At 40.4% G+C, this 18,284-nt stretch overlaps 1 protein-coding gene across 11 annotated transcripts in view; it reads left to right on the forward strand.

Annotated features, from left to right (window-relative positions):
* Positions 1-18,284, forward strand: part of LOC100073089 (ectonucleotide pyrophosphatase/phosphodiesterase family member 3) — a 112,837-nt gene that overhangs the window by 82,573 nt on the left and 11,980 nt on the right. For 9 of the 11 annotated variants that reach the window (XR_011422216.1, XR_011422217.1, XR_002811027.2 and 6 more), the window contains 6 exons: positions 4,465-4,531; positions 6,399-6,486; positions 7,795-7,973; positions 10,381-10,432; positions 11,531-11,685; positions 17,953-18,088. Coding sequence is in view for 5 of the 11 variants with exons in the window: in XM_023651094.2 (XP_023506862.2) it covers positions 4,465-4,531; positions 6,399-6,486; positions 7,795-7,973; positions 10,381-10,432; positions 11,531-11,685; positions 17,953-18,088 (677 nt within the window). In the remaining 6 variants the exon portion in view is untranslated. The remainder of the gene's footprint in view (positions 1-4,464; positions 4,532-6,398; positions 6,487-7,794; positions 7,974-10,380; positions 10,433-11,530; positions 11,686-17,952; positions 18,089-18,284) is intronic. The other 2 variants (XR_011422219.1, XR_011422220.1) reach the window with 1 other exon arrangement.

The following is an 18,284-nucleotide window of genomic DNA, read 5'->3' on the forward strand; positions in this document are numbered from 1 at the left end:
AATGCAATTTTGTTGATGCGTGCTCGATGTGTGCTGAGCCTGTTCCAGGCACTGGAGATTCAGACATGATTCCTGCCCTCCTGCTCAAATGGAGAAGACTGATAACAAGCCAGTAAACAAATAAGTACACACTTTCAGGTAGTTTAACAAATGGTGCCTATTTCTGAATTTCATTCCAGCATTTTTCCGTGTGATAGTGGTTATAAATGGAGTCAGGATCATGCTGTGTTTTCTGGCCTATGTTGTGTGTGTGCTGCATCATGCCAAGGGGCTATGGGGACAATGGGAATACAGTGGCCAAGAGAGATGTAACAAAGAGGAGGCGGAAGACGAGAGAGCTGAGCTCTACCATCAGCGTGTGCAGGATGAGGAGCTGGAGATTTGACAGAGCCTGTCCTTTAAGACACGTAACCAGGAACCACGCTGTCGCTCTAGGGCGGAGGGTGTGCAGCCCACACCAGTCACTAGATGGCGGTGGTCTCTCTTCTCGGGATTAGATTTGCCCAGCCTTTCCTCCTATGGCTCAGGACAGGTTCTCTGAAAGAAGATGAAACTCTGAACAAAATTAAGCTTTACTAATATTAGGTATATAAGATTGTAAGTAATGTGTACATGCAATATATAAGTAAATGTGGGTAAGTTCTCCAAATATTTACTGTTAAGTGTGTGAGATTAAAGAAGGTAGGAGGCCACTGGCACAGAATGAGAAAGTGCCCATCCATCCAACAACATGACCGATGGGTTATAGAAGGCGAGTCCAGCCACCAGATTACCTCTGGGTACCACTCATTCACACTCAGTCTCAAATGATGAGCTGTGCGTTGAACAGCAGGCAGTGAGCTGTAAAAAGAGCAGCAGCCCGAGAGGTCAGGGCCTGGCACCCGGCCTGCCTTGTGGTGGGAATTCGGATAAATCCATATCTTGGGCTTCATTTTCCTCATCTGTAACCCAAGGTGAGCCTGGTTTCTTATTCTCTTGTGCTTAGCATGCAAAGTAAACTAACTAACCTCAGAGGAACGTTGGCTGCAGCCCTCCCCAGATCAACCCAGGAGTCTCAGCTGACCTCATCCCGGATCCTCTCGATCTCCAGTTCTTACACCTGAGGCTCACGAGACCTACTTTCTAAGGGAAAGTATGTTGTCCTCAGTAATGTTGTTCAATGTTCAGTAACTAGACTAGATTTGCATTTCAAGAGTATAGCAAATTTCATCATTTAGTGTAATTTCTTCATCATCATCCTTATTTTGCCTAAAATGTGTTGGATTGTACTAATTTGGGGAAACCCAATTATCTGAAACTATAAAGTATTGTTAAAGTGCTTTGTAGAGAATGAGAATAATAGCTTTTGATCTTATGAATGGAAACTAACAAATATGTCCCAGGCACCTTTCTAAGAACTGGAGAGAAAGACACCTTCCCCGCCATAAGGGTCTCACCCAGGTGAGGAGGAGGACAACAATTATAATCAGGTAACAACCTCTGCACTAAGATCAAGTACAATGTTCAGGAAAACAAAAAGAGTGATCACACCCCCAGGTGCGAATGTCAGAGAATGCTTCCTGGTGGGGCGATTCCTGCTCTGGGTTTGGAAGACTCAGGATGGGTTAGGCTAACTGCTGCCATCCGGCAGGTTTGCCGTGTGCAGTTTGCAGTCTGTGCCTTGTACGAGGTACTCAGCCAAGAAGATGAGTGGGTGCTGAAATGTAGCCATTGCTCAGCTCATCAAGCCCTGATGGGGCTGTGTCTGCAGGAAGAACGGGACCACTTTTCTTTGCTGGAGGGCACTGGTCTGCTTGCCAGGCCTTGAGCACTGCCAAGCTGTGCCTTCTCAAGGTGCTTCTTTTTCTAAAAGCATTGCCCAGAGCAGTGGGTGCCTTTTTAAAGTCAGCAGCAGCTCTGGGGCAAGAAGGGTAGAAAGAAAGAGTCAGACAGACAGACTAGATTCCAGAAATTGCGAGTAGTCTCATATTGCTAGAGCACTGGGTGAATGAACCTGCCCTCTGCATGAAGGACTTTATCTGTCGTGACCAAGGAATATGACTTTGACCATGAAGAAAGTAGGAGACCATTGGTAGCCACAAGGTGGCTGGAGGTGAATGTAGTGGGATGTGCATTTCAGAGAGCTCACTCCAGCTGCCGAATGGAGGAGGATGGTCAAGTGAGTGGCAGGGAGCCCAGTTAGAAGGTGTGCAGTGACCAGTTCTTCAGCCTTATGACAGCCCAAGGGATGCTGTGGAGCCGGTGGGATGGTAAGACTAATTAGGTAGCACATTATCAGGAAGACATGTATGGTGAACTTAAGACAGATTTCCTAGGATAGTACGGGCTCATCATGTTCTGTCCCACATTTGTACTCATTAAAACGTGTGTTTCCATTTCCAATAGTGATAAATAGTCTTAAATACGACTAGGCATGTGGGTGTGCATGCATGAGCATGTGTCTGTGTGTGTGTCGGGGGGCAGATTCTGGATAACCAAATCAGAGTCAGGATAACCAATTAGGAAGTTGGTTCAGGTCAGAGGAAATGGGACTCGAGCTTAGAATGGTGACAGCAGAAGGGAAAGCAAGGGAAAGTGTGGAGGGTACCACAGAGAAAGATAGGACTTGGCAACTGATTGTGTACCAGGAACGAAGTCGTGCTCATCTCCCCTCTGTGTCATCGCCAGCTGTGGCAGAGAAACCTGGCCTTGATTTCAACTTTATTAATTAGCCATGGAGAAGGTAAAAGAGGATTTGTTCCAAAAGAATTCATACAGTGCTTGGACGTTGAGCTAAATTTTGACAGATAAAATCAACTCGTCTTTTCCAAATGCCAGCTTCCATTTTTCCATATGTAATTTCCAGAGCCAGTGGATGGTTGGAAAGCATGAACAGGAGCAGTTAGAGGAGCAAACTTCTCAAGTTCTCCTTTGGAAAGTAATAGAAAATAGAGCATTTTCTAACAATATTTTTATCCTTTGCTTCCAAATAGAGCTTTGCAATATTTATCAAAGCTTTCTAATAGAGTTGGGTTAGGAGTTGAAAGTATAAAAAAGCTAGATTTTTCTGAAAATTGAAAGATAAAGAAAGGACCAATTTTACAAAATTTTACCAATGACTTGATTCAAAAGACCTTTTCTTTCTTTCATTAATGAGTACTCTAACCTCCCACACAGAATTTAAAACTTAATTCTTCCCAATGAAATACTGCCAGTAATCTCAGCGAACCAAATATCTATGCAATAAGGACAAAAATGTTTTTAAACAACTTTTACCTTATGCCAACCGTTTTATTGAAGTTAACTGAGAGGAGGACGCGGACTGGCCCCTTAGTGTGACTGAGTTTAAGCCCCTTGTAAACAGGACGCCTGTGCTCTCCCCATTCCAGGCAGTCCTCAGCCTCTCCTGCCTTCCCTCTGCCCAGCAGAGTTGAGTGTGGCTTGCTCAGTGTTGTGATTCATTTTTATTTAACCTGAGTAGGAGTCAGTTATGAATTTTTTTAAAAGGTGATTTTTTAAGACACTAAAATTAAGTCCTGTTTTCAGTTAAGCCTACAATATAAAGACAAACGAAAACATTGTGTGTGTGTGTGTGTGTGTGTGTGTGTGTGTGTGTGTGTGTGTGTCCTTGCCCTGGGGCGTGGGAGGTGGGGAGTGGGGAATCAAATGAGAGGAATCTTTCAAGGCCAACTTTTGGAAACAGGAGTCGTTTTATCCCCTTAAAGACCTAATTTGAACCAATATAACATTGTTCCTTTAAAAAAAGTCTAGGTTCATCTATTGCTATTTTGCTTTCATATGAAAACTAACTAAAAACTGCTGATACTCTTCAATTCAAAGATTAAAACATAAAAAGTAGGCAAAGACAAATTAATCAAATTTGAAAAATTGTTCAAGTCATAGAGCAACAGCCTGTGGAAGACAATCCCAAAAGTTAAAAATAACCTCTGACTTTAGGGAATATACTGGCTGCCCCTCACCAAGTGTTATATTAACTTGCCCTGGGTGTTCTTTGTTCGTGCTTTGATGTTCTTTCACTAGACTTCTCCGCTGTAAAATAGGAGTCAATATTTTTCCCAGTTCCAAAGATTTATTTCTAAAGTCCTGAAATGCTTCAAGTGACATATTAATCAAATTCTTTGTAATCACGCAGACAGTTATGTGTAAAGGGGCAGGTGAGCTTGAAGCCAAATTCTTTCTTAAAATCTCTCCCTCTGCTGTCATCTTTTTGTCGCTGTCTATGAGTCAAAGGCTTTGAATTCTATGTACAGATCTTGGAATTCTCCTTCTGTCTCCCCTGCCATTCTGCTTGGTCCCTGTGGTTATGAATTTGAGCATGAAAATAACTATATTCATGCTGTTGTTCACAGAAAAATTTACTTATGTGAAAGCAGAAGCTACATAAAAATCCGTTAAAGCTCAGTCATATCATAAGGTGTCATATCAATATACTGATCACAGTGTAATACTATTATTTCTTTATAGGAGTAAAGATTTTTCATACTGTGGAGGAGGCACCCATGGTTATGACAATAAGTTTAAGAGCATGGAGGTAACTTACTGCTTTTTTTTTTTTTTAACGAGTATTTATTGAGCACTTACTTTGTGATGGGCAATGTTCAGGACTCTTGAATACATCTGTGAAGGGAACAGATAAAGATCCCTGCCCTCATGTGGTGTTCATTCTAACAAGGGGATATGGGTAACTGGCGTAATAAAGGAATATATTATTTGCTATGTTAGGGATAAGTGCTATGGGAAATAAAGAGAAAGTAAAGCAGAGTAGGTGGAGACTGGGGGTGTTACAGGTGCCATGAAGACAGTATGAAATTTTGAATAAGGTGGAGACGGAGAGATTCATTGAGATGCCATTTGAGCAGAGACTTGAAGAAGGTGAAGGAAGAACTTTTCAAATACTCAGGGCAAATGTCTCAGGCAGAAGAAACAGCCAGTGCAAAGGCCCAGGGGTGAGTGTCTGCTGTGTCGGGGAGAGCCCTTATAGCTATGGGAGGATGGTAGCTTGTGACTGGCGCTGATGGAGGGGAAGGGTGAGATGCAGCTGGACATGTTGAGTTCCTAATATGTGTTAGACGTGCACGTCGGGATGTTACACAGGCAATTAAGAGAGAGTCTACCTGGAGATCCGAAATTGTGTTTGAGGCGTATAAAACATTTAAAAGATATGCACCTAAATAAGATGCTCAGGGACTGAATGTAAGGGAGAGGAGGACAAGTACAGAGCCCTAAGCATTGCTCTTAGAAGAGGTGGGGAGAAACAGAATTCCCAGCACAGAGACCTAGAAGTCGAGCCAGGGAGGCAGGAAGGAAACCAGCAGCCTCTGTGCCGGGGAAGCCCAGGAATGCGCTCTCTGGAGGAGTCCAGGAGTGAAGGGCAGCCGTGTCCCCCAGAGGTGGAGTTCATGACTCTACACTACATACATACACACACACTATACACACCACACACACCCCCCACACATAGGCATACACTACACACGCACCCCACGTATACACACAGCCCTGTCCCTTTCCCAATAGCAAAAAATGTTAGGCTCTTTTGAATGTACTGCCTCCTAACATTGTCATGAGGAGTTATACCTCTTTGGAAATATTTGAAAAATCTCTGCAGACAGAGCACTTCTCTCTTAATTAGGGTGCTATTTGATAATTAAGTTAATTACTGCAAGAAAAACCTACATCTCCAATTCTTTGCTGGCTATCTTGGGAAAAAAATATATGTGTATAAAAATACACATATAAAATAAAAAATATATATGTGTATATCCCTGTTACCAGAAAAGAATTGCTTATTTATGTTTGATGGTTTTCTTCTAGTTGTTTACAGTCTAAAACAACTAGATCTGTTATAAAGAATATGATTGTTAACATTAATTAATTAATATAAATAAAAATATTTAGGTCTCTTCATCCTAAAAGTAAAGGGGAGATACGTCTGAAAAATCAGTGGGTTTATAGAAGTTGTGCAAAAATTTAATGCTTAGAAACTTCCACATTTTTTGCCATGTGTTAACATATTTGAGCAATGATATGAATGGAATATAAAAAGAATACGAGATGTTATGTGACAAATTGCTAATTTCTGTTGCCCAGCTGTGGTAGAACTGTGCTGACGTGGGTTGTCCACTGTTGCTTGTAGTCTCCTAGCCTGTTGACATCTGATGTGCTGTGGACGCAGGTAGAGAGAGAAGGGAACACAGGGTGGATTATATTTGATTGAGATTGTGCAACATCACAGCTGGAAATGGTGTAGAAATCATTTCAGATCGGAACAGAAATCCTTACAGAAGCCTAAGCTGCAAATGGGAGAGCTGGTCTATACCAAGGAAAATTGTGTCTCTTCCACCATCTGTTTCTGAGTTTAGATGGCATCTAGTAATAGTAGGACTGTTTCCACCTAGGCTATCTTTCTGGCACATGGACCCAGTTTTAAAGAGAAGACTGAAATTGAACCGTTCGAAAATATTGAACTCTATAACCTAATATGTGGTAAGTATGTCCATATAAACACAACGGCGAAATGTGGATAGAGTTTTAAAATATATATTTTGAAATTGGTGGCACATTGAAGCCCAAAGGTGGATGCTCTGCACTGAGAAGACGGAAAGTAGAAAAGATGAGGAAGAAATGTTTATTCTTCAGAATTATTCAGCTATAGGAATGAAGTCTTTTTGTCCTTCTAGGAACAATAAACATTAGATCTCAGGAGACCAGCTTTTCTATTAGTTACTATATAAAAATTTAATAAAACAGCTAAAGAAAATTAGACTTCCAACTTTTCAAAGCAGGAAAAACACACTGAAAAACACAAGTATTTTCTTGTAATTACAGAGAGAAAGCTTCTGGAATAACAGGATGGTAAGAAAGTCCTATTTGGAGAGACACTTGTTACCACACTCAGTCTTAACAAATCTTAAAGAATTCGAGTTTTGGGGCATCTCACCTGCCCTTTCTGCCTCGTGCCTGCCTCAGACCGCTGTGTTAACAAGTTGTTGATGTCAGCAAGGCAGGGGGCGCGTTGCATTTTCACCTTTGGCCAAAGGACTCTGGACAAAGTATGCTCACAGTTGTCGCTCTTAATCCTGTCCTGGCCTGTGGTGATTGAATGTGACTTGGAGACCAAACAGCGTCATTTAAAAGTCACGTGTTGTCGCCTTAAGAGCTTCAGTTCTCGGTGCCCAAGGCTGAGTGTGTGGTCAGGCTGCTGGCCCTGTGGGAAGAGGCTTAGAAGGAACCAGATACGATTCCGGGTCTAGGAGAGACCTACTGGGCAGTGCTCAGCAGGAGCCACTAAACGCCCATGTCTGTGAAACATTTGCAAGTTTTGTTTTTATAGAAAAACATTAGAAAAAGTTCTCTACATATTAAGCAAAATTCACTAGTTTAATTTTTAAATAGTATCTGTCCTTAGAGAATTTTCATAGAATTAAGTAAAAATACTGCAAGTAAGATTGTAAATTATTTAACTTCTTTCAGTTTGTTTTTACTAAAAGGATAGCTTTTATGCTAGAAAACCATGATATGTTTAAGGAACAAAGGGATGATTTAAACAATGATGTTTTTCTCTGGAGGAACAGAAACGCTTCCTAAAAGTTCCTGCAACTGGTCCTGTTCTCCAGAAAGGCTGGGTGATGAGAACCCGGGGGAAGAAAGTTAGTAAACTGAACGGCATGTGTGGGACGCGACTGGATTGCCGCAGAATTTATTGAAGGAAGTGAACAGGGGCCTTGTTTTCTCCCGTCTTCCAGAGATGTTGTTGCCTTCCAACTTAAAACTACTCTGAATTTCTTGAAACAGATCTTCTACACATTGAACCAGCACCAAACAATGGTACCCATGGCAGTTTAAACCATCTTCTGAAGGTGCCTTTTTATGAGCCATCCCATGAAGAGGAACTGTCAAAGTTCTCTGTTTGTGGCTTTACTGTTCCATTGCCCACAGATGCTCTAGACTGTTCGTGCCCTGAGCTACAAAGGGTAAGTAATGGGCTGGCCTAGTGGCCTAGTGGTTAAGTTCACCACACTCTGCTTCAACAGCCTGGGTTCAGTTCCCAAGCACGGACCTATACCACTTGTCAGCAGCCATGCTGTGGTGGCATCCCATATACAAAATAGAAGAAGATTGGCACAGATGTTAGCTCAGGGCAAATCTTCCTCAGCAAAAAACAACAACAACAAAACCCCTACATAATAAGTTCATGTATCCATACTAATGAAAAGGGGCAAGCTAAATCTATAACCAGGGTAGCTGACAACCAGGTTTGTGTTCTAGCTCGGATATTTACTAAGTAATGTATGTGGTTTCTCTGAACCTTATCTGGAAATGAGAAATACAGTATAGGTTTAAGTATGTGAATGTGCTTTGTAAACTGGAAAGCACTATTTGGAAGTTGTTTATTCCCTTATAAGCTGACTGTCCTTAACCATTCAAAATGGTAGAATCTTGGAGCCCTTTGGTTTCCCTCAGGAACCATCGCTGTTACAGCTGAAGAATCAGATGGTCAAGCTTGGTTGTTTGTAGCAAATACCCTTGGCTGCGTGGCTGCAGGATTGTGGTCTAGCTCAGACACACCCCCTAGGGTCTATGCCCTGGAGTCTACCCAGCGAGAAGCCCAGCCTCCAGAGCGGGAGGGCCTCTTTGGGGAGCAGTGAAGAGTCCCGTCAGGCATGCGTGGAGTCTGGCTGACAGGCAGTCAGCATTGGGAAAGCCTTTTTAGTGGGTCAGGTGCCTGGCTGAGTTCAGGGGCAGGACTTCAGATCCCAGAAGACTCAGCACAGTGAGGTTCCAGCACTGCAAGGGCCCCCCGAAAGGCCTGGAGTCAGAACAGGAGCTGTGAGAGCAAGGACCAAGCCCACCTGTGAGAACTGGAGCCCCTGGATGGGGCTGGAATTGCAGAAAGGACTTGAAGCCCTGTCGTCAGGAGTCCATCAAGCAAAAACCGATGTCAAGGTGCATTTGATGCCAAGTTCAAACTAAACAGAGCTAAATAAAACCTCTGCCTCAGGCGAGAATTATTCCTCAGAGCCAGGAGTCAGCAAAACTCCACATTCTCTGTCCTCAGAATACCACTGCACCTCATAAATAAATAAACGTGTAAATAAATAACCAACCAAAGATGCTTTGAGGAACAAAAGTCCAGTCAAACTTCCCAAAGAAAATCAAATCCACAGCAAAGATCAGAGGTGGGGGGTGTGGGTTTCCTACCTACTGCTTCCAATAACCTCAGTGGAACCACCATTTGAAGTAACAATAATAAACATTAAAGGTGGGTGTTGCATTCCCCATCTTAGAGATAAAGGGGGCTTAGAGAAGTTAGGTAAATTGTCCAAGGCCACAGAAGCTTGGTTTCCCTGACTGCAAACCGCAAGTTCTTCTCTATGAAGAATGCCCTTTGCTTTTCAAGGTGTGATCCCAGGATCAGCATCTGCACCACTTGCAAGCTGGCAGAAGATCCAGAATCTCAGCCCCACTGAGCTTAGGCTCCCTGAGTCAGAATCTTCATTTCAACACGCTGCAAGGGAGTTGTGTGTGTGTTAGAGCTTGAGAAGCCCTGGGGTGTTGTCACACCAACTTAGTAGTAGATTCCAGCTGTAGTAAGCATGCTCGGCCTCATTATTAATCTCCTCTTTGCAAACTCTCACAAAAAGAAAGTATTCCTGGGAGTAGTAGTTTCTTTATATTTCTAAGTGGCGGAATTGGAATTTAAACTGAAGCAAGTCTGGTTTCTTTGTTCAGTAGTAAACATTCATGTGATTACTGCAGAAATAATCTTGATCACTATCAATGCAAATAATCCATCACCAATCTGTAAATCAAAGTTGGGGTGAGTTTATTATGAGCCAACTCTCAGGACCATATAGCCCAGGGGAGTCCTTTCACAAAGGAAGGGAGCGCTCCAAAGAAGTAGATTGTACAGAGTTAAATACCATTAAAGAGCACACATCACATATGACAGCAATGTCCCTTTTACGGTAGTCATGAGATTGCTTTGCTGGCACAGCAATTCAGTGAACAGAGCAAGTCGGTGGTTTCAAGGTAGGTGGTCACAAGGTGAGTGCAGCAGGTCAGCAATTAATCCTTCGTTTAGGGAGAGGTGCTTATCCTTAAGGAAATGCTGATGTGGGCAAAGTTATATCCTTATCTTTAAGGGCATTGTTATTGTCTTTGGGACTTAGTAAATATTTAAAACAGATGTACAATGCACGCTCAACAGGTCACGTCAGGCCCTTTTGGAAAAACAAGTTCAGGCCAAATTAGTTTTAACCCAAATGGCTTCCTCATATACTCCACTATATCCTATTGTTTGTCATCTATTTATCATCACCTTTTAAAACATATGTCACATATGTTTTGCTTTCTCCCCTCTCCCACATTGTCTTGCAGGATACTTCGCTAGAATACGTGAATCAAATGCTAAATCTCACTCAAGATGAAAGTAAGTCAATAGAAAACATAAGTCTTTAATGTTTAGACCTAACAAGACACAGCCTTTTTGGAATTCTTCAAAATAAGCTCACAGGGGCTTTGAACATAAAGATTTTATTGCTAATGTACAGGAGGACAAAAACCCCCAGATCTAATAACAATAGCAAGCATGGGGTAGTTGCAGTGGTTCCAAGAACATAACAAATTTCTTGAAATGGTCACGTCTCATCCTCAGTCCCCTACTCCCTTTCTGAGATGTGAAGAGATCAAACTGCCTGGGTTTGAAGCCTACCTCTGCTGCTCTCTGGCTGGGTAAACTGGCCCAAATCACTCAACCTCTCTGTGCCTGTCTCCTCATCTATAATAATGGTACCCACCTCATGTAGTTGTAAAGATTAAAAGAGTTAATCCGTGGAAAGAATTTAGAACAGGGCCTGTCCTGTAGCAATGTTATTATTACCTGTTATCTTTTAAGTATTCTTGTATTAGACTCACTAGGCCTGTTTCATCATTTATAAAATGGGGACACCTCCTTTATAGAGTTGTTATGAAGATTAGAGGAGTTAATGTGCGTGTGCACTTTGAGTAGCGCCTGGCTCCCAGTAGGAGTTCAGTAAATGTGTTGGTTGTTTGATACGCTTCTTATGATCTGCTGAGTGTTATTCCATGGCATGAATACACTGCAGGTTTTTAAACTATCAATAATTGGTGGATTTTTAGGTTATAGGAGCAGACAATTAAAAATAAGTAAATACATTAGGACTTACTTTTTGTAAAATTGCAGTATCTTCCCTATGACAGTTATTACTGTAGGTCATCTTTGTTATAACATATATTCTTTAGATTTGGGGGTTTTATCTCTTCACTTATGTCCTGTGAGCTGTTAGCTGCTTGGCTAAATTACTTATTGAAGCCTTAGTTTTGCAATCTGTATAATGGAATAATAACACCTAGCTCATAGGGTTGTAAGAAATAAAAGAGATTAAGTATGTAAAATATTTATCAGAGTGCCTGGCACAAAATATGCCATCAGAGAATGACAGGTATTATGCATAGAAGCGTTTGCTAATTTTACAAACATTTTTATTTTATGTTATTTTTATTTTAGTAACAGCAACAGAGAAACTAAATTTGCCATTTGGGAGGCCCAGGGTTATGCAAAAGAACAAGGAACACTGTCTCCTTTATCATAGGGAATACATCAGTGGATTTGGAAAAGACATCAGGATGCCCCTTTGGAGCTCATACATAGTTCCCAATCCGGTAAGTTCCTGTGTCCATTGATCCATGTAGTTCTCTAATATTCTAAGAGTTGAATTTCGATTTTCAGTAGAGCTCCCAAAGGAGCTCACTGGCCTGTGGCTTGTACAACAATGTCCCTGGTATTGCTTAAAGGTATTTAAAGGTGGTCTGGGGGTGCAAAAGAGGAACACATTGTGTTTTGCCTGGAGGAGAAATTAGAAAGTGTTTTCAGTCCAACTGTCCAACTGGTAAGATAGATAGAAAAGAAGATTTCAAAGAGAAGCAATAGGAAGTACACACTATTCATTTGGTATATCCTAAGTATATGGTGGGTGCACCTAGAAAGTGATGGTAAATAGATTATAAAGGGCTTTGTATTTATTTGAATATTTAACAGATACTTTCCTATCTGCTGTGTACTGTAGTAGGCACAAAGGACACACTGTGAATGAGAGCTACCTCTTCCCTGAAGGCTCTAGCTCTCTAATCAGTCAGGCCAGACTTACATGCACAGGTGTGCTACATCACAGATCTCTCCAGACTGAGGGTGGAACCCAATTGTTTAAATCCTTTTCCCTCTTCACTATCTGGCAAACTTCTTTTCCATAAATGATGCTGGGACATTTGGCTACCATAAGAAAGAAAATATTGGATCCCTATCTCACACCATATACAAAATTAAATTGCTGGTGAATTTATAGATATAAATGTGAACAGCAAATGCATATTTTCTTTTGTATATATCTTTATGACCTTAGGATAGAGAAGGATTTCTTAGGACACAAGAACAACAAGAAAAATACAGAGGAAATTGAATAATTTGACTATATTAGCATTAATGTGTGACAAAAAGACGAAAGTTATGGATGGGACAATATACTTGCATTGCACATAAGAAACAAATTATCAGTATCCAGAATAGTAGTTAGGATCCAGAATAGCTAATACGTTCCTACTAAGAAACGAGAGAATGATAAGCATCTTAGTTAATAAATAGGCAAAGGATATGAGCCAAGCAATTGAACTTCATTAGCAACCTGGGAAACGTAAATTAAAGCAAAAATCCAAGTCTGCTCAATGTCACTCCAAATACTCCTTCAGGGCAGGAATAGTTTTGTTTAATGTGTCCCCAGCACAGTAGAGTCGCCCAGTAGATGCCTCCTCAATGACTGCATTGGATGAATAAATCTCTACCATTATTTTTAAAGACTTAAAGACAAAGCAGAACTTTCAACCAGAAGGGTAAATAAATAGTCAAGAAGCTGATTTTGTAGAGAAAACCCTAGTATTTTAGATCCAAAGATTCTGACGACAAACCTCAACCTGTTACTGTTCTTCCTCAGGGTACAGATGTTCCTCTTTTTGTGGAAAGGAAGTGATTGGCTGTATCCAGATTATTTACTCTTGTTCCAGTTCAAGATTTCTGGAGAAAAATAAGCACATTTTCCCACTCCCAGTTAAAGCTTTGTGTTCTGAAAGCCGACTCTGCTGCTGACAATGGTTTAATCGTGCTCAGTGGCGGGGGAGCACTACTTTTGTTTCCCAACGTGGGCAAAAATTTTAGTTACCTGAGTTCATATGTATGGTTAATGGCAGCATCACTTTCTTAATATGTGCCGTGTTCAGTTGTTTATGATTTTCTTCAACCTACTGTGAAACATACTATGAAACAACTATATGAAGTCGTCTATTCCTTAAAATAATTTCTATTTGTTTTTGTTTTTGAGAGGGGCAGTCTATGCAAGGCCAGTCTTACTATTCAATTCTCTATTTTGAGAAGTCCAGGGACCAGGCATTGCATGAAATTAAGGGAAATGTTTATATTTTTAGTACTTTCTTCTGCTGTGTTGCACTTCCGAATTTACATGAGGTTTAGGGGAAATCAAAGGCAGAGAGATTTTAAGTGGGCTCAACTAGGAGTTTAGTACAATTCTTTTTTGTTACTGTTTTAAAACTAGCTTCTTTGTTACCAAAAGTTCCTCTGCTTTTACTGATCCCACAGAACTGCTTGTGTATTTCTCCCTCCCTGTGACAGGATGGAATTCTAGCAATTTTCTGCTTTCTAATTCAGAAATTACTCTGTTAGTATGTTGTGGTTCAAGAAAATTACATACAAGGATGTTTTGAGATTCACATAAAAATGTTGTAAATCAGCTCTGTGTTTGAAAAATCAGACTTTAAATAAGCACTCTGGAGCATGGGCCCACTTGGCTTGCGCCTTTAAGTTTTGTGGAGCTTTTGTTTTTCTGTGGTTTTGGTGGGTTTTTGAATTTTTGTTTTTGTTGTTATTATCTCAGAAGAGTTCTGGGGAGGTAGTTGTGATTTGAAATCATGGTCCTACAACAACTGTTTTGAAACCATTAAGGTTGATCAGACTGTAGATGGGTCTTTTGTTCCGGGCCTACTCAGTAGGAAGATGTGAACTGCTGAAATGAAAATAAGTGAAAAGCTGAAAATAAGAGTAAAAATTACAAGTATCATTTAGAATATACATTTCAGAAATTTCATATGAAATCAAAGGGCTTTCTGAGAGAAGAAGATCCTATGTACTTTGAACATGTCTGCCTCTCTCTGTCTATATATGCTTATGTCTCCCATATGGCTGAATTTTTAAAATGCCTTTTTTGTTTCTAAGGCTTGTTAGCTCTGATATCATAAATTACAACCAATCATGTTTTGTGAGTCTTTAAAAACTAGAGATGTTGTTAGGTATTGCAAAAATTTTTTTTAACTGTAAGAAATATTTTTCCCTGTAGAAAAAATCACAGGACCAGAAAAATAATTAAAAATCTATGAAGTTATTATGCTTGCCATAAGGCAAGATTGTAACTATCCAATCTGCAAATACTTAGGTTTTAGCTTTTACATTCAGCCTACAGGATAGAGAGTCTTTAACTTCCATGGAATAATTCTGTCTCCTAGTTTGTTTTATCCCCATGCCAGACTAGAAGTGAAACCACCTTGCTTTCCTGTCCACGCTCATCATCTACTTCTCGTGAAGAATTTTAGGAGTGAGGGAATTCAGATTTTATCTGAGAACCTGAGTTCTATTTATCATTTTCCTGACTTTCTATCCCTGGCTTAAAAACCTGTAAGGAACTCTGGAAAGATGGCAGGATTCAAGCTGTTTATATGTGTGTGTCGGGGGGCAGGGGGTTCCAATGCCTTCTCTCAAGAGCCCAGGACTCAGAAGTGATGTGACCACATCTCCCTCCACTTCTAGAGGACCGCCTATTGCGTAATCTCACCTTTATAAAAGGAGGCCTTGTCCTGTCTTTCCTAGTCCTGCTGCACTTGTATTTGAGGGTTTAAGTTTGGTGTGTAAGAAACGAGATTTTCAATTAGGAGAAAATGTGTAAATTTTTTTAATACTTTCTGGCTAGTGCCATCCTGGTCCATTGCCCCCAACCCAAAGTCTATCCCACTTTGAGAAAATAGTCAACATTTTGCCCAACTAAATTGTTTGAGCGCAACTTCCACAGCTGCAGTCTCATAAAATTTACAATAAACTTCCCTCCTTAACATTTTCCTGATTTTAACTATTGAATACAGACATGTCGTTTTCCTTACATTATGGAAAATGCATCTATGGCTACATTTCTTCAAGTAAAACTCACTAAACATGTGAAGTTCTCGAGTAAAATGGTAAAGATGTGTGGTAGAGAACATCAGCTCACATATTCTGGATGTCTGTGGGGGCTGACTCAGTCAGCAATCGATATTCTTGGTTCTCCCATTTTGCAACATCTGTATGTGCCCTTTATGCCAAGTGAAGAAACCTGGTCATTCAGAACTCTTGCTATGATGTGTTTTTGAAAGAATCTAAACCGATGTTTTTAACTTTCCAACGTCTGCCACCAGGAGAGTGAAATAAATGGTGAGATGTGGCTCTATTGTAAATATCTTCCTATTTCTTGGTTCACTTCTTATTTTGTTGGACGGATACCACTCGGGAGCTTCCTGAGACAGAAAGAGGGGAAGATACATTTTTGAGACTTTGTGTATCTCAAAAGAGTCTTATTCAATATATGCTTAATTGATGATTTAGCTTTAGAATTTTAGAAAGAATTTTTCTTCAGAATTAATAGGAATTAATAGCACATTAGACTACCTGGACTGATCCTCTAATATTTTTGTATATTCCTTACTTTCTTCCATCTCTTGTCATAATTCCACTTTTTCAGAGTGGAATCTGCAACTTCATATTATAGATCGTACTGAATATTTTATTTCTGCTATTATATTTTTAAATCCCAAGAGCTCTTTCTGTTATCTCTTTCCTTTTCTATGCTTTCTGTTCTTTCTATACGGATGCCATATGTACTCTTTTCTCCCTGAGGAGCGAGTTTTTCTGCTCTCTGCATTGTCTCTCTTTCTTCTTGGTTCTCCCCCTGCCCTGAAAATGTCTGGTGGTCCTTGGCAGCTGGCTCATATTTTAAGGGTGAGGAACATGGCTGGGGCTTGCCAGCTGATAGGCTTCACTGTAGGTTGATCAGGACGAGAGCCAGCCATTTTGTTGGGGACTCCCAATTGTAAGTATCTAATTTTCCTTTCAAGGCTACTTTGTTTTCCAAAGAAAGGACACTTCTAATCTGAGCCAGCATATAAGATTGGCAGGCTACATGGGGGCAATGAGACTGGGGGAAATCTTACCATTCGGCATATAGATTTTTATTTAATCTCGTTACTTTCAATATGGCGCACCTGCTCTCTGGATGTCTTGTGTCCTTTAGTCTGATCATCCCTCTGGTTCAGCCTCTCCAGTGAGTAAATATTCTGTCTAGCTTCTTGTACAGATTTTCAACCTATACTTTTCTTTCCAGCCCTACATACATCCCCTGTCTTTAGGAAACTCCAATTTCTACCCTTGAGGTTCTGCGGTAGGAATCAGCTTCTTTGTGTTTTCCCTAACCATAGGCTCTTTGTTGTCAGTGTTTACTGGTCTCTGAAGTCAGGCTACAATAATAAACAAAATCTTTATCTGATTTCCAGCTTATGAAAAATTTGAGAAGTATCTTCATCATTACTGTCTTTTTAAATGGGCTTTTAGAAGGGAGCAGAGGTAAATGTGTTCTGTCAAGTTGGGAAATCTACTCAACTTCTGTATAGCGTTTTCCAGCTGGAGTGTTGCAGTGTGTTAGGGGCACATTATCTGGTTGGCTTTCCCCAGACTTCCCTCATCTTCATCTCCTGCCTGCTCTATACCTTCTCATGGTGTTCTCCTGCCTATGAATGTAGTACACGGTGTATTCTGCCTTTTCCCTTGTGAATTGATCTTGTACATTTTATTTTCTTATATTTTGCCCAGCTTTATTGAGATGGAATTCACATATAACACTGTAAGTTTAAGGTGTACAATGTGATTTGATACATGCATATAGTTTTAAATGATCACCACATACGTTTTAGGCTCGAAGCTAATTTTTGCTTTTAGTACAATGCAGTGAATAGAGGAAGGACATCCTAATTTAATTTAATCTTCTTTTTTATAAGTTATAAAAATAATTTGTGAAGAAGTATATATATTATGGGCTGTAGAGGGCATAAAAATCAAAATCTCGGAAAAAATGAAATGGATAGCGAAATGTTTACTTATTTATGATTATATGTTAGTCAAAATTATGACAACTATGTAATACTGTATTACCTTAAATTCTTGAATTAGGCAGCACAATTATAGGATGGCTGGTAGAGAATAAATTATTGTATTAGTCTTTAAATGGAGCTACAAAGAAAATTATTAAAAAATATATTCTTCTACTTCATGATGAATGAAGCATAGCTACATATTTATTTAAATCCCCAAATAAGTAAGTTTTGACAACGAGAGCTTTTCTTTGAATTAATTCTGGGTTGATTATAAGTTCTTGCCAACTGAAGAATAATGTCCTTAGTTCATATATGTATTTTTTAAATAAACTGTTATTTTCCATTTTTATTGGAATACAACATATGTCCCCAGCTAAAAAATCGATCCTGAAAAGGATTTTGGTTTTTAGCAGTAGCTCCCATTATTCTTTTGCTCTCAGTTGAGGTTTCATTCTGCAAATATTCCTTTCCAAGGTGTATTTGATTTGCCCTCCCTGTGTCCCTAACCAGAAGGGAACCACAGAAGAAAACATTGCTGAAGACGTCCATTTCCATTGCTTGCATAGACCTGATTCACTAAGAAAATAAGAAAAGGTTAAATGAAAAACATTCTAGGGAAGTTACAAACCATATAAGGTGATGGGTGAGCCACGCTGTGGGCGTTATTTTCTCTTTTTTTTCTTTTCTCTCTTTCGACAGGGAGACACATCGCCTCTTCCTCCCACTGTCCCAGACTGTCTGCGGGCTGATGTCAGGGTTGCTCCTTCTGAGAGCCAAAAATGTTCCTTCTATTTAGCAGACAAGAATATCACCCACGGCTTCCTCTATCCTCCTGGTTGGTATAACTCTTTTTGAGAGCAGCAGCTTAGAAAGCCCTTATCAGCTGGCTGTGGGCATGTGCCTTAAACATACGCTCCCCCCTCCCCCAAACTACCTGCTCTGGCTGAAGGAGCTGCCTGGAGGCCTCCAGGGGTTGTGGGCGGGCCCGAAGCAGAGTGACAGCTATCATGAGACTGATACCACCTGCAGTA

Source organism: Equus caballus, chromosome 10, assembly GCF_041296265.1.
Source record: "Equus caballus isolate H_3958 breed thoroughbred chromosome 10, TB-T2T, whole genome shotgun sequence".
Classification (NCBI taxonomy): Eukaryota; Metazoa; Chordata; class Mammalia; order Perissodactyla; family Equidae; genus Equus; species Equus caballus.